This window comes from Garra rufa, chromosome 21, assembly GCF_049309525.1.
Source record: "Garra rufa chromosome 21, GarRuf1.0, whole genome shotgun sequence".
Taxonomy (NCBI): Eukaryota; Metazoa; Chordata; class Actinopteri; order Cypriniformes; family Cyprinidae; genus Garra; species Garra rufa.
Genome location: NC_133381.1, coordinates 18,167,791 through 18,193,429, shown reverse-complemented (window position 1 = coordinate 18,193,429; position 25,639 = coordinate 18,167,791). Strand labels below are relative to the sequence as shown.

Here is a 25,639-nt window from a genome sequence, read left to right as displayed (position 1 = left end):
GTGTGCAACATTTCGATGCGTGACAAATTTTTTGAATGACGAATACAAAAAACGCATACAAAAAAATTCGGACTCAGTGTGCAAGTGTCTGGCGAAACGGCTGTCCTTGGATCCAGTTTGGTTGTCTTTTATAACTGCATGCATTCAGCAATGATCATTCTACTATTAGTAACAGTAACAGTGTTTATTTTAAACACACATTTAAAAAAAAAAAAAAAAACATTTGTTTGAATTTGGCAAAATAATAATAATAATATCGTGTTCTACAATATTTTTATGAAATAAAAATAAATCTCTGACAGAAACCCCTTCCCTATCAGCCAATCACAGTGTGCATAGTTAGTTGGTATGCTGACATCATCTATAGCAACGAGGTCAACCCCGCCCTCACTCTTAGCTTAAGACTTCTTTCTATTCCTTAGTAAAAGTTTGTCTCAGCAGCTTTGTGAATAGGTTTTAAGAGGAAACTCTTAACTTTTACTGTTATTTAGGAGAACTCTTAGTGCGAAGATAAAATGTTTTGTGAATACGGGCCCTGCTCTTTAAAAAAGTCTGGAAACTCCTCACTTTTATCATTGTCACACACAATCTACTATCTTTTCAAAAGGAGAAATGTCTTCGTATTGAGCGCTGATGACGCACCAGAGCGAAAGTCACCATGAACAAGATTGATACAAATTGCCGTCTGGTGAATTGAACCGTAAGATACAGCCAAAAATGCAATGGCAAGCAATCACAAACAAAAAAGTAGAAAAATAAAAAAAAGAGGCCACTTTTGTGTATCTGTGTATTGTCATTACTGCATTTCGATCTGTATGAAATGTTCTGAAGTCAAAAAGACCATCAAGACACTATTACTGCACTTCATGATTGATCCCTGTTGTCACTTCGAAGTACCAAGGTACTGGTGCCCATCCTGTTACTACAGCCACCATTAAAACAGGGCATTTATATACAGTCAAACCAAAAATTATTCAGACACCAGATGTCATTTTTGATATTATTTACTAGTGGGTGCAGGACACTATTCATTTATGCAAGTGAGGATAGCAAAATAAAGTAAACTGTGACGTATTATACCTAAAAATTCTTCATACAGTGGACTACCACTAAAAATTTGAGACCAAAATTTGATTTGACACTTTGACCTGACCATGGTTTAATACATACCTTTCAATCAAAGTTATCTGACATTATCAAGATGAATTGGTTCTGACACAGTTTAACCCAGAGTTCCTGCCATATTTTGCTACTATTTTCTAAACTATAGCCAATAAACTGTGATAATGTGAAAAATTGTGAAGTTGTCTGAACACATTCTGGTTTGACTGTAATTAATTTGTGATTATCAAGATTGATTTGTTCTGACACAGTATAACCCGGAGTTCTTGTCATATTTTATTACCATTTTCTAAACTATAGCGAATAAACTGATAATGTGAGAAATGTTGAAGGTGTCTGAATAAATTTCTGTAGATTCAGACACTCACCATGTGGCCAGTACAAGGCTCTGTTCCTCAGCGCTGAGATCTGGAAGTTCATGTTCTGATGGTTCTGCCAGGTTAATCTGGTTCAGGACTGTATCATCGCTCAACTGATGATCCTATAAACACATATACAGGCGTGAGATCCAAAGCAGAAGAGCTTAAAAATTGCATGACAAATACAGATCACAATTTAGATTAAGTGAAAAAGAAATAGTAAAGAAATGGTAAACAACTTAAACACCGTTCTTTTAGCTAAGGCAACATGACATATTATTGTATTAGGAAAAGCATTTATAACGTTGGCGATCCCTTTTGTCGAACTTTACATTATTAAAGTGTCATAAAACAAGCATTTAGCTCTTTAATCTCTTTAGAAGGGTTATTTCCTGAAATATTACCTCAAATGAGAAAATGATGAGAGCTCATGCATCAAGAAATCAATCATAGTCAGCATCGATACTTATTAGCTGGGGCGGAGCATATGCAAATGAACATGTTCCTCTGCTTTAGCCTATTTAAAATCTAATTTGTTGACGTTCAAATTCAATTCCCATGAAATGAAGTCTGACAGCTCTCATGCACGGATAGTCTACCTCAAAAGCCTTCAGACACACACACACACACACACACACACACACAAACGACAAGCAAGACCCACTGGAGAGCTATCAGCTATCAGTTTGTAAGCAATACTGATCTTATCACGTTTAATCCAAAAACTCAAGTCATCCTGGAAAAAATGATTAAATGCACTTTTTAGGGCCACAACACATAAAACGAGGCCGGCTAAGGGGAAGCAGAGATAAGGTCCGGGAATTTTCCGTAAAATCTTTGTCTGTCCCCAATTTGTCATATTTGCAGCCAAAGCAGATAACACCAGACAGAGCAATGCCACTGCACAGATCAGCCAAACACCAGATAAAACTCAACCATCGTCCAAAACTGTGCAATAAAAGTAAAGCACTGCCTCAGGGTGAGACCAGAGAGACGGCGTGAGGAAAACGGGAAAGAATGGGACAGATGGAAATCTGCATAAAATGTATTTTTCACAACCTTCACTGAGGCTCAATGTCACGTCTGCTGTCAGCACAAGAATAAATGTCGCCCCCTGATGGATGGGATAAGTACTACACTGATCTTGCCCCCATAGGGACTGTGACGGGTGTTTCTGTACCCAGGAGCCAAAATGATCACTCAAGAAGTGCCAAATGAGAGTAGAAATTGTAGAAATGTAAAAATGACTCTTGCTCATGTAAATGATGCCATTTATTCAAATGACTTTAAGAGTAAAACAAAGAAAACATGTTTACTCACATTACATATACTACATAATTCAACTAAAAAATTAAAAATCTGCTATTGTCATGAAATTAAGAAACTTTTAGACCCTCTACGTACCTTTGGTAGGAGTTCTAGAGGTGTTGGTGTGAGGGAGGGACTTTCAGAATTGATAACAGGTGAATTGTCCTTCCGTTTCACATCTAAGATGAGCTGAGCCACAAAGTTCTCCTGAAAGCGTGTTCTCTTTCCAAGAGCACCTGAGAGAGAGACAAACAATTATTTAAACTTTTATGCATTCAATCAATTCTTTACTCATTCGCATTGCTGGGCAATCCATATTCTCTTTCATTTGTTCATTTCATCTTCCAATTCCTTCAGTCACGCATTGCCATTTATCCATTCTTCAATCAAACACAGAACAATCATTTTTCTTGACATTGCATTATATTTCTTACCTGTCATGTTAACATCGATTCCTGACAGGTCACGGGCTGTTTGCAGGTGTTCTTTGGCCCTGCGATACTCGTAGTAGGTCAGGCAGGTATAGCTGCACTCCAGGTGGAACTGAATGGCCAGGTTCCTGTGTGCGTTGTTGGCGAAGAGCTCCTCACATTTACACACTATAAAACAGAGGAAGAAGCAGTTCATGCAAGGCACCATCTAGGTATTTTTTTTTTTTTTTTTACATCTGTATATTCAGCATTTATTATTGTCATATCTCCAGAGGACAATGCTAAATGGTTGTATAATGCATTGCACATTTATAGATGTAAAATAATTCTGATTATCACAGATAAAGTATGAGATTGCACTGTGAGGGAATAAACCAATTGCCTATAATATTTCACTATTGTTAGGATATGGCTGGATACCCACAGGGACACCAAACTGCTTCAGGGAAGGAATAAAGAATGAACGAAGAAAACAAGAGTAAAGGGAAAGGAAGAACAGAAGATAAAGAGGAAGAAAAATTAAGGAAGGAATGAAGAAAACAGGAAGGAATAACTGAAAGAAGTAGAAGAATAAAGGAAGAAGAAATTGAGGAGGAGGAAAGAAGAAAACAGGAATGAGAGTAAAAAGAATGGGAGGACAAAGGAGGAAGAATAAAAGCAAAGCAAGGAAGGAATAAAAAAGGAAGGACAAATAAAGGAGAAAGGGAGGATAGAGGAAGGAAGAAAACAGAAAGAAGAATGTAAAAAAAGGAAGTAGAGTAGAAAGAATAAGGATTGAAAGAAGAAAGATCAAACAAACAAACGAAGGAAGGAAGGAAGGAAGGAAGGAAGGACTAGGGAGAAAGCAAGAATGAAGAAGAAGAAGAAGAAGAAGAAGAAGAAGAAGAAGAAGAAGAAGAAGAAGAAGAAGAAGAAGAAGAAGAAGAAAGGAAGGAATTGGGGAATGAGGGAGAAAGTGAGGATAGAGGAAGGAATAGGAGGAAAAGTGTAGAAAAATAAGGACGGAAAGAAGAAAGAACACACAAATGAAGAAGAGGGGGGAAGGAAGGAAAAAAGAAAGGAAAATGAAGAACGAAAGCAGAAAAAAGGGAAGGAAAGAAGGAGGGAGAAGAGTAGAAGGTATAAGAAAAAAAAAAACGAATGCAGATAGGGAGGGAGGTAGGAAGGAAGAAGGGAAGGAAGGACAAAAGGGAGAAAGGGAGAATATAGAAAGGAAGAAAACAGGAAGAGTAGTAGAAAGAATTAGGATGGAAAGAACAAAAAATGAAGAGAAAAATAAGAAAGGAAGGAAAGAAGGAAGGAGAAGGAAGAAAACAAATGAGGGAAAAAAGTTAGGACAGCGAAGGAAGAAAACAGGAAAAAAGTATAAAAAGGAAGGAGAAAAAGAGTAGAAAGAATAAGAATGGAAAGAAGAAATAAATGAAGAGGAAGAAAGGAAAGAAGGAAGAAAGATAAGAAAGAAGCAAAGAAAGGAAGGAAAATTAAGAATGAAGGCAGGAGGAGGAAGAAAAGAAGGAGGGAGAAAGTGAGGAGGATAGCGAAGGAAGAAAACAGGATGAAGAAAGTACAAAAAGGAAGGAAAGATGAAGGAATAAAAAAGAAAAGAAGGAGGGAAGTAGGAAGAGTAAGAAAGGAAGGAAGAAAAAGCAAGGAAGGAGGAAGGAATGTAAAAGGAAGGAGAAAGAAAAGCAAAGTAAACAACAAACAAATGAAGGAAGAAAGGAAGGAATAAAAAGGAAGGATGGAGGGAAAATGAAAAACGAAGACCGAAGAAAGGGAAGGAAAGGAGGAGGGAGAAGAGTAGAAAGAGTAAGAATGGAATTACCAAACAACTAACAAATGAAGGAGGGAAAGAAAGAACAAAAAAAGCAAGTAAAAGGAAAATGATGAAAGCAGAATAAATGGAAGGAAAGAGGAAGGAATATAAAAGGAAGGACTAAAAATGAAGAACGAAGGCCAAAGAAAGGGAAGAAAAGGAGGAGGGAGAAAAGTAGAAAGATTAAGGATGGAAAGAACAAACAACAAACAAATGAAGAGAGAGGAAAGAATGGAAGGAAGGAAGAAGAAAGAAAAGCAAAGTAAACAACGAACAAATGAAGAAAGGAAAGAAGGAATATAAAAGGATGGAAGGAAAATGGAAGGGAGAAGAGTAGAAAGAGTGCAGATGGAAAGAACAAACAACAAACAAATGAAGAGAGAGGAAGAAAGGAAGGAAAGAAGAAAGAAAGAAAAGTAAACAACAAATGAAGGAAGAAAGAAAGGAAGGAAGGAATAAAAAGGAAAAAGGAAAATGATGAACGAAAGCAGAAGAAATGGAAGGAAAGGAGGAGGGATAAGAGCAGAAAGAGGATGTAAATAAAAAAACTAAGGAAGGAAAAGAAGGAATAAAATAGCAAGTAAAGGAGGGAAAATGAAGAACAAAAGCAGAATAAATGGATGGAAAGAGGAAGGAATATAAAATGCAGGAAGAAGGAAGGAAAGACAAAGGAGGAATAAAGAAAAAAGTCAGGAAGGAAAAAAAGGAGGAAGGAAAATTAAGACAAAGGGAAGAAAAGAGGAAAAAAGAACAAGGAAGGAAGGAAGGGAGGAAGGATAGAAAGAAAAAGGAGGAAGGGAGAAAAATGGAAGGGAAGGGAGACAGAAGGAAACCTAACTGTATAAATAAAGGTTCATTTTAAATTCTCACTCTCAGTCCACAGCTGTACATCCACTTTCACCAATATTATATGTATGAAAATGTGAATGCTAAAGGCCCTTCATAAAGCTGAGCTCGTGTGCTCACTGTGACCTTCAGCGTGATCTGCGTCAGGATCTGAGTGTTTTAAAGTCCCCTCATCACAGATTAAAGCTCACTTAGCATGGGAAAGCAGCACCTTTCCTCGCATATACTAACAGCTCCAGATCATTTATGGGCGAGTCACGCACATGTATCTGTGTGTGCAGAACAAAGAGAACCGCTCATTTCTTTCCCTTCACAAAAAGATGCGACAAAACAGTCATTACCTCATGCTAAAAAAAAAATCAGTAGGAAAAAGGCACAAACACATCACAAAGAGCCTTAGGTTTACTGACTAAAATAGCTGAAATTCTAATTTTTAATTCATCATATATGCAACCTACTTTCAATGTCACATCTTCAAATGTCATCAAATGTTACGAAAGCATGTTATTAAAGCACAAGTATCTCTGCCTGCAGGCTAAGAGAGAGAGAAATGTCTATATATTTTTTTTTTCCCATTCTTGTTTTATTCTTATTTCTTGATTGACAGCCTTACTAAATACTAGCGAATATTAAAAATCTACCGAATCTGTTGCTTACAGACGCCGTCATGAAAGCGGTCACCGACAAACCAGCGTTAAAATCTTCAATGGACCAGTGAAATCCCAGTACAGGCTTGACATTTACTAACCACAATGATGAAAGACCTGGACCAGTATCCACTCACCCATGTAACTCAGGGAATGTAAACGCTGATTAAAAAATAATTCACCTTTATTATTTACCAACTCATAAAATGCTTCATTGACTTCAAAGTCAGCGATAAATAAGGAAAAAACTGCTCGGACAAATTTGCTCGAAACATAAACCCTATTGAAATCTCATCTTGTGGTTAAGCCCGAAGTGAAATACGACCTCCTTTCTCCGTTTATGATCGTTTTCGCTTTTTGAAACGCAAAAGTACTCAGTGTGCTGTGGGTGCATGAGTAGGTAATGACAGCTAGGGTAAACATATCACACAGTGTACTTTTATTCAGATTAAACTGTGTAGAACATCAGCTTTTCTTATTCAAAGTGGTTAAAGCATGTGGGGAATCGGTTCATTTTTCCCCTCCAAGATAATACATTTGCAGTTTTTGGAAGGAAATTCAGAAGATGTACTGGCTTTGAGAACCTACATTAAAAAGGTCTAAGATACCAGCATGTGAGGTTACATTGATTCACTCATGTCTGCATCTCAGATCATAAGACTTTCTAGCTGGAAAATAAATACCATGTTTCAGTGCAAATGTTTTTGGGCTTTCAATAACAGATTCTGTTTGTGTCAGTAATGACATCTGGTCAGCAAGGATGGATTGTGTTTCTGTGAGGCTCTCAGTGGGAGATGTACTAAGAAATGTAGCAAATATGACGAATAAACTTGCATAAGAGGTTTACATTGCAAGAGTGTACCACAAACTTGCTGAAATCATTTTGAAAAGGGGGTTATGAACACATATTTCACATGTGGCAATATCCACTCACATGCATTCAAGCTCAAAAAATTCAATTTTACATCTCCAGTAATTTATTTCTAGGTTTCCTCTGTTTGAAAGCCCTGGTCACAAGAGGTCCCAGGGCTCTGGTGCCACTGGGCCAGTCCACAAGCAATCCATGCTGGAAAGCAATTGCAAAGCAGCTATTTCAAATATTCCCTTCCACACAGCTCAGCCAGCTAGATTATGGACAAAGCAAACCTGTATAGCTGTTTGAGTAATGAATTTAACAGTCCAGAGGATTTGAGAGGCAGGTGTGTTGATTGTTTAGATGTAGCCATTCCTGCAGCAAATTGATGCCCGGAGGCAAAAAGATTGTGCGCGCGTGTGTAGGTATAGATATATGTGCATGCGTGTGTGCGTGTATGCATGAAGGGCAAAACGGGCATGTAAAGATGGGTTTCCTGATCAACAAATAAGTTACAGAACTACTATAACACATTTTGTCTAGAACAACTGTGTAGTTCTTGTTGATTAGTGGGAAACTGCTCCAGTAGAGAGGAATAGTTCGAAGAGATAGTTCTCCCAAAACAAACAGAAAACAAGATTATTTTTCTTACCCCATTGGCAGATTAATTTGCTTGTTTCAAGCAAAAACGCACTTAATTTTGACTTGTTTTTTCTGAAAACAAGACCATTTTTACTTGTCTAGAAAATCCTTCTTGATTTAAGATTTTTTAGATATTTTGGCTGGAAACAAGACAAAACAATCTAAGTAAGAAAAGCATTTTTGAAGTGCAGTGTTTCAACCAAAATTTTATGAAGCTACAGTATGCAAATACCTTTTGTGCGTAAAGAAAAGAAACCAAAATATACAGCTGCAAGCAGCGATTACTGGGGCATATATGAAGCGCATATGAAAAAAGACGTTATATTTAGAAAGCCTGGAACCACCTAAATTAAGGATTTAAAATAGCATTTTTGGCAAATCCTGGTCATTTATCATGTTATATGTTTTTTGTAAACGTTTATGAGCGTTATAGTGCCAGCTGTGGTCCGATCTCCCCAAAATATTGCATGCTAGTCACCTGCTTCATGTGCTTACCAGGTTTGTGAAGTTTTGAGTTTTCGTTTAGGCTTTATGGGCTTTTGGACATTTTTGTACAACATCATTATAGCTTCTCAAAGGGTAACTTGACCGCAGCGACAGTCACAGACCTTTAGGGCTGCGAGTCAAACAGGGCCACCAAGTTTTGTTCTGATCAATCTCCGTTAAGCTTGTCTAACAGGGGCTCAAAGTTAGTCGGCCTACAGCGGCCATGTTTTTGAGATACGCAAATGTCCTTATTGGACCAAGACCGATCTACAGATTTTCATGTAGATAATAGTTATGGCCGTTATGTTTTTTCCCTTATAGCACCACTAAGTGGCCAAGCTCCGAGACTTTTTTCATGTGACCTCAGATTTAGCTCTTACATACATGTTATGAGTTATGTCTTCATATATTCAAAAGTTATAGCCGTTTTAGTAAAAGCGTACCTGCCCCTTTTAAACATTTTGGATCAAAAGGGGCAGAGGGTCAAAAGTTAAACTTTTGATAATTATTGATATTTACTCTCCAGAGAATCTTCCTGCACTGGTTTGGTTCCGATCGGGCAAAAAAACTAGGACTAGTTCAAAAAAAGTATAGTTTTTCAAAAAAAAAAAAAAAAAAAAAAATAAATATTACCCAAACATTTCGCCAGGGTGATGGACAAATCAGAGGCATGCGTTTTGTCTGATGAGAGCCGATGAACCGCTTATAAGTTATGAGCGATTTCATACTTTTGATTGCTAGAGCGCCTCTGTCAGGTCGATTGGGGTAAGCCTTGGTGACATTGTAGGTGGTGCGAGTACTACATCCCTCCAATTTACCAGTCTCTATGACTTATGGTTTGTTTTGCCCGATCAGTTTTACGTTGAGATCACTGATGCTTGGCCATTTATAAAACCTGAGCAGTTTTTGGCTTTCTACAGTAAGTCCAGGTAACCAAGACCCAAGAAGATCATAACTTTGATGAAAAGATTTACGTTTCTTTTTTTTTTTTTAAGATAAACATAATTAGAATGCATTTGATTTTCCGTGATCACTTTCCGTGATGTGTGTGCATCATTGTTTAGACGTAAATAAAAGCCAAGATTAAATCTGTTCATCATATAAGGTGATCAAATCTCTTTACAAGACTTGGATTAAACTGCTTGATTCAGTTGAATTCACAAACCCAAGCAAGGGACATGTTACAGGTCACGTTCGAGCAGTTGGAGAGGAATTCATCTCTTTTGTGAGACTGCTGTTATTTGTGAAGTGAATATTAGATATTGTTTGTTCCCGCTGGTCGATACACTCTGCTTCACAGTGTTAGTAATCCATTAAGTACTAGCAGTTAGTCAATGCTAATTTTACAACTCTGCAGGCATTCAAGGCATTCAGGTTCGGAAAATTTAGCTGATGGGTTCTACATAAGGCAGTAGGTCTTATTTACTTTTCCAAGCGCTCCTTAAGACTGGAAAATAAGACGCCTTTTTATGAACGCTTATCAATACCTTCGTCAGATTTTGCAACCTGATAAATTTCTTTTCTTGTTAATTTCTTTTAACTTTATCAATGGGTTCTGCTACATAATGAAGAGAGACTGTATGTGTACTTTACTGTTTTGTTTATAATAAAACGCAAATTAAACTTTGATTAAAACTGCAAAAATCTATAACAAAGAAAATGGCTTTAACAACTACAAACACATTGGTGTGATAAGGTGTAAAATTACGTTTTTGCAATCTATTCTGCTGAACACAAAAAGGCTGAATAAGGGAGGCGATTGCAAATATCAATAGTAGTTTATCTAAAAAAAGTACAATGAAATTGTTCATACAACTTGTTTCCTAGTTATACGACAGCTGTGTCAGGAACAGTTTGAAATGGAGTTATTATCCATATAAAATCTTGCATTCAACCACCGAAATGTAGAGAACCTATACATGCAAGAACATATTTGTATGCAGAAAGCTCATCACTATCCAAGCCAAATACAGAAAGCAAACTGAATAGAAACTTCAAAGGCTCCAGAATGTATCGTCTAAATGCCAGATTTGATTTGGCAGACATGAGATTTCAATTTCCCTCAAAAATATGGGAACTTGAAAACCACAGGCCTAAGCTATAGTTAAAATGGAAGAATGAACAAAGATATGGAAAGCTTAAAAAGTGTTAGCCCTACACTACCTTGTGTATGGTATAAAGTCCACGTCCAGACATTTAACCGCATGTTACTTCCATTTGAAATGGCATAAAATGCCTCTGAGGCCCGACAGTCAGAAGTGAATCCCTGGCGATCCCTTAAATTCCCCACAACTCTCTGTGAAGGACAGTGAATGCTTTTGGCAGTCAATACTGGAACTGACAACACACCTCTGCGAGGTGTTATTCCAGCTTTTGAAAGCTTCACAAATATAACATCATTCTGCAAATTCAGTCTAGCGTGCCATGAGAGACAGGCATGATGTTGGGATCTTTTGAAGCAGATCCACTCACCAATACAAGACAAAATTATCGTCTGTATCCTCTTGTAAATATCGCATCTTAACATCTCTGCTGATTATCTATATTGGGGTGTAGCTGATGCGTGTCTGATTAAAAGGCAGCACAGGAAACTCATTCCGAAGGCACAGGAACCCAATTAAGATGCTGCTTTGCTGCAGAGCTCATCATTTGGTCTGTGATTCCCTGGTGAATCCACATTAACATCCAAAACTCTTCAGAGGAATGGGTCTATATCCTGCCACTAAAGCAATGCAATCTTTGACTCGTTTTTTTCCCCTCAGACACCCTTTTCAAGGGCATCTACGATGAATGCTTCAGTTCACACAAAGTATTAAAAAGAAAGTGCTGCCTCATGTTTGATGTAGAGACCTTTTAATTTCATTAAGAATGGTTTGATACGTTTACAATTCATAGCATTTTCAACTCTGAAAGAAAAAATATAAACCAAGCAGTCTATCGGCAACATAAAGCTTTGCCCTCTGCACAGCCACTGTGGCCAACTTCGAATCCTCCACCATATGATGCATCCCAATCTTCAAGCAAAAGAAACTGGATTAATATTCAGAATGATGTCTGACTATGGATTGATTTGTAATGCAGCTTGGAATTAAACCACACCATGTTGGTTCATTTGGCCAGAGTTGGTTCATTTGGCTCACCAACTGAGCATGGTTTCTATCAAGGAGTTTTCATCCATTTCTGCCATCGATTGAGTTTGGGTTCTGGGCACCATCGCCTTGATCTTGCTTTAGGGACACTTAATATTCAGCAATTGAACTAATTTCATAAATGAGGATCTTTACACAGTTAAAAGGGATAGTTCACCCAAAAATTAAAAAATTGTGTCATTAATTACTCACCCTCATGTCATTCCAAACCAGTAAGTCTTTGGAACACAAATTAAGATATTTTTAAAGAAATCCAAGAGCTTTCTGACCCTGCATAGACAGCGACGCAACTACTGTACCACTATTAAGGCCAAGAAAGGTAGACATTATTAAAATAGTCATTAAAATGTGACATCAGTGGTTGAACTATAATGTTATGAATCTGCAACAATACTTAGTCGCAAAGAAAACAAAAACTACCTTTACTACCGTTCTAGGCTTTGAATGTATCAGTTGAGTTGCTGTCTGTGTAGGGTTGGAAAGCTCTTAGATTTCATTAAAAAACATCTTGATTTGGGTTCTGAAGATGAACAAACGTCTTACAGGTTTGGTTCAACCATAATGTTATGAATATGTTGCTAATCCTCATTGGCATTTACAAGTGGTTATCGGGCGACCATTGGGAAGGTCCCATAATGTACATTCACTATCACATTTTACCATCACTCTGAGGAGGTTTGGATGACGAAGGTCTTACAGGTTTGGAACGACCGTCTTACAGGCTTGGTTCAACCATAATGTTATGAATCTGCGAGAATACTTACGAATGACGATCTTACAAATTTGGTTCAACCGTAATGTTATGAACTTGTGTACATTCACTTGATGACATTTTACCATCACTCTGAGGAGGTTTGGATGACGAAGGACTTACAGGTTTGGTTCAACCGTAATGTTATGAATCTGCGAGAATACTTTGTTGCAAAGAAAACAAAAACTACCTTTACTACCTTTCTAGGCCTTAAAAGGGCGAGTTGCATTGCTGTCTATCCAGGGTTGAAAAGCTTTCAAATTTCATAAAAAACATCTCAATTTGTGTTCTGAAGATGAACGGTTCATCATCTCAACTTACATGGTTGGAATGATGGTCTTACAGGTTTGGAACAACATGACAAAGCTGAATTTTCAGTCTTTAGCATCACATGACCCTTTAAAAAGTCTAATACACTGAATCCATTCAATTTTAAAAAAGGGTACACATGGGTTAATATGTTTGCAGAAACATGAACCATTTTTCAGGATTCTCTGATGATTATAAAGTTCAAAAGGACAAGGTTTATTTGTAATGGAAATCAAAAAATAGGTAAACAAACCAAAGAGATCTTACTGACCTTTGAAGTGTAAAATTATATACACATCCATATGGAGATATTCCATTTAGTCATTAAATCTGACTGAGTGAGGGTTGAAGGAGGGTTGTCTGAGACAAGGGTGTCATGTTATGTTATGCCAGAGGTGACATAATCCTGACAAGTGTGAAATCCTGTTCCTAAAAATCCAAATCCTTCTGAAACGAGCAACAAATGAACAGAAGTAATAAATTAGCCGAAAGGAAAATGCATCCTTAATAGGATTTTCAATGGCATACTGAAATATCCCAAAATTCTCTACCACCCCCCAAAAAAATCTGGTTTCTTCTAAGTGTATTTTATATTATGTTCAGGTTCATAAGGTCAACCTATAGAGTTGCATTATTGTTAAACCTCATTGGCATTTTTATGTGGTTATCGGGGGACGATTAGGAGGGTCCCATAATGCACGCTCACTTTTCCACAAGGTTCACATTTTACAATCACTCTGAGGAGATTTGGTCCTCAGAAAGCAAAATCTGATCCAACACAGCCGACAAAAACACTCAGATCACAAGCACTGTGAAACCTTAAAGTTACTCCACCTTTGGTGTGTCACTGCATCTCTATTTCACACACAAACACGAAGTGCTGACATCATCAGCTCATTCTAACGCAGTCACTGTCACCGCAGAGAAATAAACACACACTCTACTTCAAAATGCACACACACTCACCGCCTGAATCTCCACGTCACCCCCGATTTGACATCAGCTTCCTTAAAAATGACCCACTTAATAAGAGCTGACAGCTGTGTCATCTCTCCACTAAAGAGCATCTCACATCGCTGACATGTGCCTTCAGCAGCTGAAGTGACGTCAGGATCGGAGCTGTGAAGAAATCTGAAGCAGTGCTGGGATCTGAAATCCTGTTAAACACTTCAGATTCCAATTTCCCCTGAGGATTTTTTTCCAATAAAAAAGCCCACACCCCAGTCAGTTTTAAAGCTATAGTCCAACAGATACCAGATCCACAACAACCTAAGAAAGATCTTCTTAGATAATGAAAAAATATATAACTGCCACAAATTAATACAACAAAAACACTGATGATGCTGACTGCATTAGCATGCTATTATACCTTTGTATTTAAAGGTTGTACTAAAATCCCTCATTTTTATTCTTAAACATACTTTTTCATAATTACCCCAGCTTCAACATTAAAGACCGCTTTTGTCAGTATAATACTTTTTATTATTAAAACTAAAAAATTAAAAGCATTCACTTTTTCAGCAGCCTGGATTCAGGAAGTATTTTCCTCATGCATTTAAATATACAAGTGCCTAATCTCAATAAATTAGAATGACGTGGAAAAGTTCATTTCAGTAATTCAACTCAAATTGTGAAACTTGTGTATTCAATTAATTCAATGAACACAGACTGAAGTAGTTTAAGTTTTTGGTTCTTTTAATTGTGATGATTTGGCTCACATTTAACAAAAACCCACTAATTCTATCTAATAATATTCTAATATCTCAACAAATTAGAATATGGTGACATGCCAATCGGCTAATTAACTCAAAACACCTGCAAAAGGTTTTCTGAGCCTTCAAAATGGTCTCTGTTTGGTTCACTAGGCTACACAATAATGGGGACGACTGCTGATCTGACAGTTGTCCAGAAGACAATTATTGACACCCTTCACAAGGAGGGTAAGCCACAAACATTCATTGCCAAAGAAGCTGGCTGTTTCACAGAGTGCTGTATCAAAGCATGTTAACAGAAAGTTGAGTGGAAGGAAAAAAGTGTGGAAAAAAAAGATGCACAACCAACCGAGAGAACCACAGCCTTGAGAGGCTTGTCAAGCAAAATCGATTCAAGAATTTGGGTGAACTTCACAAGGTAGGGGCTGAGGCTGTGGATTTGTGAATAACACCCCAAAAAAAAACAAAGATGTCACTACCGAAACTTAACCAAAAGTTTCGGTTGTGACTGTTTCGTTAGTGACAATTTTATATACTTTTGAACCTAGCTCAAAGACGCTAATCAGCACATGGTCAGCTAGCACAGTTCTTAGCAGATGTAAACATAAAAAAACTAAATGTTATGGAATAACTTCTCAAAAAGTGTGTTTAATTATAGAAAATGGTGTTCGGTTACACACAGATTTTTCAGACTTTTGAACACAAATGATGGGGCCTATCTACTTACATCTTGCAGCTATGAGAGAGAGAAATATTTTCTGACCATAAATGTAGGGGTGTAGTTAAAATCAGTCTCAGTCAGTGGACTAAAAGGTACACTGTTTCGGTAGTGACGTGAAAATGTGGGACACTTTATTTATTTTTTTATAAAGTTTCATAATTTACAAAGAAAATCTAAAAATATCATCTATATTATTGAATTCACTTAAAAAAAAAACTAATCAAAAATATATATTTTTAAAAACAACAATGAAATAAAATGCAATTGGATATATAAAGCACTGCCTTTTGGTTCTACAGAAGCATAATCTTTGTAGTTCATGACTGGTCTATCTTCAAAGCGTTACATTATCTCTAAAAACCAACTTCTCTTTGAAGAAAAGGGAATTATTTGGAATGGTGTTTTTACTTCCAGAACTCAACTGCTGTACTCTATTTGGTACAGCACTGCAATCTCAGGTAACAAGACCTACGTAACAGTGTGTGCGTGTTTTCTTGCCTTTCTCGATGCAGCTGAGCATGAGGTTGAAGAGCTGTGGGGATCTCTCCTCTAGTATCTGCTGATGCAGACTGACATATCGCAGCGTCCACCAGGGCAGAAGCTATTTACAAACACGCAAACAGAGAGACAAGAACACAAGTTACATTTACACTACAGCTTGTGGTTAGTAATATTTACTTTTTCAAAGATATCTCTTATATGAAGGGCTGTTTTCTTTTGATCAAAAATACAGCAAAATGTAAACTTAAAATGTAAATGTATTCCTGTGATGTCAAAGCTGAATTTTCAGCAGCCATTACTCCAGCCTTCAGTGTCAACATGATCCTTTAGAAATCAATGTAATATGCTGATTGCTGCTTAATATTTGTGAAAACCATAATACATTTCTTTAAGAATTCTTTAATTAATAGAAAGTTTAAAAGAACAGCATTAAGAACATACACATGTGACCCTGGACCACAAAACCAGTCTTAAGTCGCTGGGGTATATTTGTAGCAATAGCCAAAAATACATTGTATGGGTCAAAATTATTGATTTTTCTTTTATGTCAAAAATCATTAGGAAATTAAGTAAAGATCATGTTACATTAAGATTTTTTGTAAAATTCCTACTGTAAACCTATCAAAATGTAATTTTTGATTAGTAATATGCATTGCTAAGAACTTAATTTGTACAACTTTAAAGGTGATTTTCTCAGTATTTTGATTTTTTTGCACCCTCAGATTCCAGATTTTCAAATAGATGTATCTCGGCCAAATATTGTCCTATCCTAACAACTAAGTTCTGACTTAGTTATTTTTAGTCAACCAGCAAGTTTTTTTTTTTTTTTTTGACCTAAAATGACACAGGCTTCTCCTAAAAGATAATAAGATGATGTACAAGAGAAATTATTTATTTTATTTACATTTGAACAAAAAATGGCATGTCCAAAATTATTCATACCCTTTGCAAACTGTCACAGTCTATAGGAAAATCCACAGTTCTATACCATTCCAAATAGTCCAAGCTGTTCTAAAGCATCCTAATTACCCTGATTCATTGGAAACAGCTGTTTTAATCAACTCAACAGGTGAACAACAGAAGCTCTCTGCTGTTGGTTTGTGGACAGTAATGGCTAAGACAAAGGAGCTTTGTGGCTGCTCACAAGTCAGAAAAGTGTTATAAGACCATATCTAAATGTTTTGAAGTTCCAGTGGCTACAGTGCAAAGTATTATTAAAAAATACAAGACTTTCCGCACTGTGAAAAATCTCAGAGGACGTGGTCGGAAGCCAAAAGTGACATCTGTGTTGACCAGGAGGATAGTGAGAGAGGTAAAAAAGAATCTAAGGATCACCACCAAGGCCATCCTGATGAATCTGGGCTCTACTGACTCAACATCTCAAGGCAGACACTGCACACCGCTGGGTTCCACGGACGAAGACCAAGGAGGACACCACTTCTCCAGATAAGGTGCACAAAAGCCTGCTTGGCCTTTGCAAATGCTCATTTGGACAAAGAAGACGACTTCTGGTCTTCTGTTTTATGGTCAGATGAAACAAATTTAATTGTTTGGCCACAATGATGTAGCCTTCATTTGGCGTAAAAAAGGAGAACACCTTTTTTCAACCCTAACAAACACCATCCCCACTGTCAAACATGGTGGTGGGAACCTAATTCTTTGGGGGGGTTTTTTCAGCCGATAGACCAGGGAACCTAATCACAGTAAACGGCACCATGAAAAAGGAGCAATATCAAAATTCTCAACAACAACAGGCAGTTGGCAGAGAAACTTGGCCTCGAGTACCAGTGGACATTTCAGCACGACAACGACCCAAAACACAGCAAAAGTGGTGAAGAAATGGTTAGCAGACAAAAACATTAACGTTTTGCAGTGGTCCAGCCAGAGTCCTGACTTAAATCCAATTGAGAATCTGTGGAGGGAGCTAAAGATCAGGGTGATGGCAAGGAGACCCTCCAACCTGAACGAGTTGGAGCTCATCGCTAAAGATGAATGGGCAAAAATACTCATTCACTTTGAGCAAGGTAGTCCCTATAAACAAACATTTAAGTTTGTTGAAAAAATTAACGGTAAAAGAACTATAATTTCCTAACACAGCATAATGTTAGTTCATCTGTTCTAGACAAGCAACATTTATTCGTTATGACTGGAGAGTAAATGTGGTCCACCTTCCCTCAGAGTTACAGTCAAGGACGAATGGATCCACATTGTAAAGTGTATGTTATCCACAATGTCTCTAAAACAAAACGAGAACCTGGCTTCATTCGGAGCGTGCAAACAAACTCACAGAGCTGTAATGTTCAGAGAGAAGCGTTCAGTAACTTATTTATGAACAACACAAACAGTAAATCTGCATGCTGGTGTATCTGCCCTGTAAATGACCAGAGTCAGAGTTTGTGTTTGTTTGTTCTTGCACTAATGAAATAACGTTCTGGAACATGAGGCAGTGGGGGGCGTGTGACACGCTGCGCCTCTCTCTCTCGCTCAACTAAACGCAGCAGAAATATTTCCATCCCTGTGCTTGTAGTCGTACGAGAAGAAATAATAAACATAAAATGCATTAGTAACGCCCGTCTTACTGCGTAAATATTCACCGAAAGAAAAAAAGACACATGGAATAGCGTGTAATGGCTTCGTCACAGTTATAATACTGTAAGAGAGTGCAGGCCCTGTGGGGAAAATAAGCAGTTTAATATTTACTATTTAATAAACAAAGATAACTGGAAAAGATTGAGGCTATACTATACTGCTTTGAAAGAGAGAACACAGTGTTTGAATGCATGAGATCCACGTATCTCTCTCTCACGCACACTAAGTGAACTGCATGTTTGTGCACACAATAATAATCCTATTCTGACTGTCAACATGAAACAGGGACCTTCAGCTTCAGCTCTGCTGATGATGATTGCAGGGTTTCTAAGAAAATGGAAACACATTTAATGTATAATAAATGAATCAATTGCTGGCATTATCGACAGGCTGCTCCTGTGGAAGTGGAGCGGCATAACTCCTGTGACTTTACAATTAGCACAATTAATGTCCATACTGTGCATGGCAATGAAATGGTAGCTGGGATGTTACTTTTCTTGCTGTAATGAGCCATCAGCAGTTTTAGAACAGAATTAAACCATTAACTGCCACATGGTAGGTGACATCTGAAAATAACATTTTAAAGGAGACCTATTACGCCCCTTTTTACAATATGTAAAATAGTGTCTCAGGTGTCCCTTATATTGTTTTTTGAAGTTTCAGCTCAAAAACCCCACAGATTATTTATTATATAATTTTGAAAGCAGAAACACATTGTTTTCGTGCATAACTCTGTAAATGCAAATAAGCTGCTGTTCCCCGTGCCCTTTTCCAGAATAGGACTGTGCCTTTACGCCCCATTCACCTCAAATACTCTGCTAAAAAAAACTTCAGAAAACCCTAAATCAGAAGCGAACACACAGAAAGCATGAGAGTACTTAACTAAGTTCTCTTTCATGTCTTTTTGCACTTAAACTGTTAACCACACACAAGTTTATGTTAAAAAACACACATGAGTTACAAAAACAGTCAGTTATGTCTGTGAAGGTAAACAGCTGGGAAAGAAATTGTATGTTTATATTAGATTTTTGTGGCAGTAGCGTAATATACAGCAAATAAATCAATAAATCTACTGCTCTCGTCACCTCTGAGACTGGGACAGAAAAGTTTTTCCATGGCATTAGAACTGGTACACCGTTGTCGCTAGAAAACTTGAAACTTGAAGATTAACGGGCAGTAATATTACAAAAAGATCCCCTTTCAACGTCACAGGGGAAGCAAAATCACGGCTTGTTTTTTTTAACAAGCTTGCAATAAAAAAGGCTTACCCAAAAAAAAAAAACTGGGCTGTTTCTTGTTTTCTGGGTTGGTAAATGCACCGGGGGGACACAATTATAGCACTTAAAGAAGTAGTCAGATTTTAATGATATGTCACCTTTAAAAAGTAGTCAGTTCCTTACACAAAACAACTGTAGGGCTTAAGAAGAATGTAAATTATTTAGCACAAAAGAATTTTAAAAACACATTCACAAAAAATCTGGTTTAACCAACAGGATAATTTTTGGAGCACTTGTTTGTTTTAAATATATCTAGGAAGTCTTTCTGGAAACTGGTATAATTTTTTTCCAGTTTCACCTGAAGAAACTATAGTACACACTGTACTTTTATTGTTTGTGCCTGCGTGAGCATTTCGTTCCTTGTGAATACAAGAATTTGTGAACAACAATACAAACAAACACTTATCCTGCTGTTAGAGGATTGTGTAACACATAAATATGGGACTGAGTAACACAAACATTAGCAGACACACATCCAGCCTAATGATCCGCTGCTGTGTTATGGGTGAGGACTTGATACATATACACACACGCATACCGAGAGCCAAAAAAGAAACCATGGTCATAATTTAACTCTTATTTCTGACAGCCTCATAATTCTTCATCGGCTCTCTCAGTAATGCAAATAGGAGCTTGGAGTAATGACCTCAAACATATGGGAGTTAAATTAAAAAGGGATAGCTCCTAAATTACCAACACACACACTGTATTGAGTTACTCAAGTTAAGTAAACTTCAATCACAGAGCACTCCTTATCCCTAACATCAGTTTCCCACAAAAAAAATTCTTTTTTTTGGTTTGATATTATTTCAAATGTATATTATCTACATATTATTATACTGTCCTGCTGTTTCATCTTGTGTACCCAACCAAGGCGAATTCTACTGCATTCCTGCAGTGCTGCAAAAAGTGATTGTGTATCTCACCTGAAGGGTCTCTAGTTTGGCTCCGCAGTTGACGAATATGACTCTGGTCAGCAGCAGCAGGAGGGGGTTGGACACTAGACTGTATACAGACTCTCCATCCAGCTGAAGACTGGACAACACAGCCGTGTTCAGGGCCGCAGGCTGTGTGTGTGTGTGTGTGTGTGTGTGTGTGTGTGTGTGTGTGTATGTATATATGCATGTGAGATAAACAGGGAAAGGCAGAGAGAGCAGGAAAGCGAGAAAAATGAAACAAGATTAGAGAAAATTAAAACTTCTCACAGTATTAGGGTCATCTTGAAGTTTTTAAAAACCGAGTAAAAAGTATTAAATTCATAAAATTTCTCAATTTATGGAAAACATATGTTTATAAACACACTGCTTAGACTAGGCAGTCTCCACTAAGTGACAGTTAATTTACTGCATTACTTTGAAATGTATTTAGCAAATTTTTTTAGTTTTTTTTTTTTAAACACTAAATTTGTAGAATATTAAATTACTATATTTAAGTTTATCACTATACAATAACACAAATATGTGGTTTAAACTGCATTTAATCATGGCAAATTTTAGTAACAGGGTCACAAATACATTCAAAAATTCTTTAAGTCATGCTACTCTCGTGAACAAACATTTAAGACTCACTTTATTTTTGTTTCTTTGCGCACAAAAAGTAATTTCATAGCTTCATAACATTACGGTTGAACCACTGATGTCACATGAACTATTTTAATGATATCCTTACTACCTTTCTGGGCCTTGAATGTGGTAGCTACACTGCTGTCTATGCAGGGTCAAAAAGCTCTTGGATCTCATCAAAAATATCTTAATTTGTGTTCTGAAGATGAACGTCTTACGGGTTTGGAACGACATGAGGGTAAGTAATTAATGACAGAATGTTCATTTTTGAGTGAAGTATCCCTTTAAATTTATATTAAACCAACTCATAAAAATAAATAGCATCAATATGCCTTCATATGACTTTATTAAAAGAGATTCAGGCCTTATTTTGTTATATTTATTGGATTCATTTTATGAGTTTTATATTCAGGCCCTACTGATGGTAAGTGCCTTCAGTCCATCCATCTCTCTCCATGTGTGCTGCTCTCAGTCTAATTTAGAGAGCCTGTGCTCTCTAGGACAAGGCTGATAAATCAGCAGCTTTAGAAAGGTGTGAGACGGCAGAAAGTGTTACACACACACACATACAGTGCCTCTCCAGGGATCTACGAGGCCTCCGTGGGGCATTAGGGAGAAGAATCTCTTCACCTCTGCATAATTAGGAGCCCTAAGAGGTTTCATTAGCAACCCTGCAGCCCTCGACACACTCATTATCCAGAGCACTGACCTGCCCGGAATCGCCAGCTCCTTCCATTCCAGCCATCACACACATACATACATACATCCCACACACATATCACATAACTTCACATGAGCATTAAGTCGTTTTTTTTACTCATTAAAAATGTGCTGATATTAACAAAATACCGCTCATCTCAAAGGGTTAAGACACACTTACACAAAAGACAATGAAAATAAATCTATAAAATCAGAATATGGTCAGGAAAAAAAATAATAAAATCAGAAAGTGAAAAAAAAATAATTCTGTTTATTAAAGTATGAATCTCATCAAGGCGATTTTGAAGTTAAAGGAGAAAATGAGGGGGGAGTTTTTCTGTCATGACTGTTTCAGTAGTGGCAATTTTATGGGATAACACTCCAAAGAAAAAAAAAAAAAAAAAAAAAGATGTCACTACCAAAAAGCCACCAAATGTTTCGATACACAGATTTTTTTTTACTTTACTTTTTAAAAGAATCAAAAAGAAAATTTTACAAACAACAATTTTTTTAAAAATTCAATATTTTCAATAAGATGAATAGACAATAGATAACAGAAGGATTTTAGTAAACATCTAAGATTGGAATGCAGGGCCTAAAATTAACACTCGCCAAGTGCGAGTACATGTAACAGTGTCAGTCGCTAGTAGCCGGGTAAAACTTCTACGAATTATAACAATGCAATGTAGTGACAACAACAGCCAGTTTTTAAAGAGATTCGCGGTTTTTGATGTGAGCGAATAAAATAATCTTTTCTGCAGACAAGTGACTAGCTGTTCTGTAATAAGAGACAAGAGCGAATCAAATAATAGGACACAAACAGGCTGATAGGGTGACCATATGTCTGGCAGGGATTTCTAAATCACCCAAAATGTCCGGGATTCGGCTTTTGCTTTCTACAGTTGCCATTCATTATGTGTGTTTTTGTATTAAAGCCTATTGCGGTACTGTTTTCTTAATCCCGCTCCTGCAAACATTCTACTATTGAATATAATTTCTGCACATCAGGGAGTCGTTGTCAATATGCAGAGTATATATTGCTTTGGATGCAGCTCGGGTTGGATGGAGGGTTGCCAAATCTGCACTTTTTCCACAGAATTTGGCTTATTTCATTGATTGTATTGAAACATTTTGCATTCTACCCATAATAAAACTGTGGTAGATATAAGTTTTGTGAAGGATGGCCACTGTGGTAGGATGCTTTTAGCTATGTTAATGTTCAATCTGCATAATGACTATAAAGTATGTAGTTTAGGTATAGAAATTAGATATTGATATGATAAACATTCAAAAAACAGGACAAGAATCTAAATTTTTCTTTAAAAAAAAAAAAAAAAGACTCAAATTTAAATAACAAATAACAAATGTGATTGTAAGTAAGGTAAAGCATGTTTAGTCATTGTACAGTCGTTGCCAAAAGTTTTGAGAATTACACAAATATTGGAAATTGGAAAAGTTGCTGCTTAAGTTTTTATAATAGCAATTTGCATATACTCCAGAATGTTATGAAGAGTGATCAGATGAATTGCGATCAGATGAATTGCATAGTCCTTCTTTACAATGAAAATTAACTTAATCCCGAAAAAACTTTCCACTGCATTGTTAAGAAGGCTTCAGGGCGTCCAAGAAAGTCCAGCAAGCGCCAGGATCGTCTCCTAAAGAGGATTCAGCTGTGGGATCGGAGTGCCACCAGTGCAGAGCTTTCTCAGGAATGGCAGCAGGCAGGTGTGAGCGCATCTGCACGCACAGTGAGGCCAAGACTTTTGGAAGATGGCCTGGTGTCAAGAAGGGCAGCAAAGAAGCCACTTCTCTCCAAAAAAAACATCAGGGACAGATTGATCTTCTGCAAAAAGTATGGTGAATGGACTGCTGAGGACTGGGGCAAAGTCATATTCTCCGATGAAGCCTCTTTCCGATCGTTTGGGGCATCTGGAAAAAGGCTTGTCCGGAGAAGAAAAGGTGAGTGCTACCATCAGTCCTGTGTCATGCCAACAGTAAAGCATCCTGAGACCATTCATGTGTGGGGTTGCTTCTCATCCAAGGGCTCACTCACAATTTTGCCCAAAAACACAGCCATGAATAAAGAATGGTAGCAAAACAACCTCCAACAGCAACTTCTTCCAACAATCCAACAACAGTTTGGTCAAGAACAATGCATTTTCCAGCACGATGGAGCACCGTGCCATAAGGCAAAAGTGATAACTAAGTGGCTCAGGGACCAAAACGTTGACATTTTGGGTCCATGGCCTGGAAACTCCCCAGATCTTAAAACTTGGTCAATCCTCAAGAGGCAGGTGGACAAACAAAAACCCACTAATTCTGACAAACTCCAAGAAGTGATTATGAAAGAATGGGTTGCTATCAGTCAGGATTTGGCCCAGAAGTTGATTGAGAGCATGCCCAGTCGAATTGCAGAGGTCCTGAAAAAGAAGGGCTAACACTGCAAATACTGACTCTTTGCATAAATGTCATGTCATTGACGATAAAAGCCTTTGAAACGTATGAAGTGCTTGTAATTATATTTCAGTACATCACAGAAACAACTAAAACAAAGATCTAAAAGCAGTTGAGCAGCAAACTTGGTGAAAACTAATATTTGTGTCATTCTCAAAACTTTTGGCCACGACTGTAGTACTAATAACTGCCTGTTTATACAAAAACAGTTTTATGGCCAGTAAAAAAAAAAATTGTCTGGATTTTATCACGTCACAAAGTGGCAAAAAAGTTAGTTTTAGGCTTATATGCTTTTTAAATGTGTTTTTTGGTTGTAGGACAGCAGTTTGCACCAATTCTGTAGAATGGTTCATACATACACACACAAAATGTGTCGAATATTTTCTGACAATTATTACAGACAATAACACTAGTCATGCGTGTAATCACAGATGCATCTTGGTACTGTACCTGTGAGAATTTCTGGAGCAAGGCTTCAGGCAGAAAATCTGAGATGTGGAGCTCAACTGGCGGCCCGGTCCAATTACTCTGAGCGAAAAGGTGCAGACATCCCACTGCCAACGCCAGCAGAGCAGTTTCTCTACAGCAAAACAAGAGATCAGCTTCAGAAACATGCATGTTTGAGAGCTTCTTATTACAGCCACTGGATTTATTCAGTTGAAATACCCATACGTTGATGACCACCACAAGATCCATCAGGTAAATGTTTATTTCTGAAAACATTGCAACACTTTTGTGGTTTTGGACTTCATGACTCTGATGCAAATGTACAAAACTGAATAAATGAATCAGGTGGCAGCAATGTGCCGCCTGCTGAAATCAAAGACCTGGGATTGTAATTCTGCCCCACGGTGGAGTCAGTCCCCAGATGCCATTGAGAAAGGACATATTTACATGCACACACATCCACGCATTCAAGATCTACAGCACTGATGTATTCTCACAGGAGAGAAACGGTTGTGAGTCATGAATCTCATTGTATATTTTAGTCCTTTTAAAATAATACATGATGGATAAATGAGAACGCACAAGAACACATAGAAAGAGAAGGTGAGGACAAAAATGAAAAAAAATAATAATAATAACATACATCGCTCTTGCATTCAACAGCACACAAACATCAATCTACCTGCATCTAATCTCTCAGTAGAAAGCATCACTCATTATTCAAGCCACTTTACTCATCTGCAGCCACTTTCTGCCTCACTAACACAAGCCACAATGAGAGAGGCTGTATGGAAAGAAAAATAAAGCGAGTGGGAGCGTGATCGAGTCGAGGAGAGATAAGAAGAGAGGCACGGCAGAGGAGCGCTGCGCAACCCTCCTTTCCTCGACTAGTTCTTTCTCTGGAGAGAAAGGATGTTAAAGTGGGCTTATCGAAAATTAATAATTTATGGCTGAAAGG

The 25,639-nt window shown here is 37.4% G+C and overlaps 1 protein-coding gene across 1 annotated transcript in view; it reads right to left on the bottom strand.

Moving 5' to 3' along the window:
* The window catches only part of ttc27 (tetratricopeptide repeat domain 27), a 129,578-nt gene that overhangs the window by 92,793 nt on the left and 11,146 nt on the right, over positions 1-25,639 (bottom strand). The window contains exons 3-8 of the mRNA XM_073826970.1: positions 24,685-24,814; positions 20,446-20,586; positions 15,651-15,753; positions 3,224-3,388; positions 2,886-3,025; positions 1,491-1,603 (exon numbers count right to left, since the gene is read on the bottom strand). Of these exons, the coding sequence (XP_073683071.1) occupies positions 1,491-1,603; positions 2,886-3,025; positions 3,224-3,388; positions 15,651-15,753; positions 20,446-20,586; positions 24,685-24,814 (792 nt within the window). The remainder of the gene's footprint in view (positions 1-1,490; positions 1,604-2,885; positions 3,026-3,223; positions 3,389-15,650; positions 15,754-20,445; positions 20,587-24,684; positions 24,815-25,639) is intronic.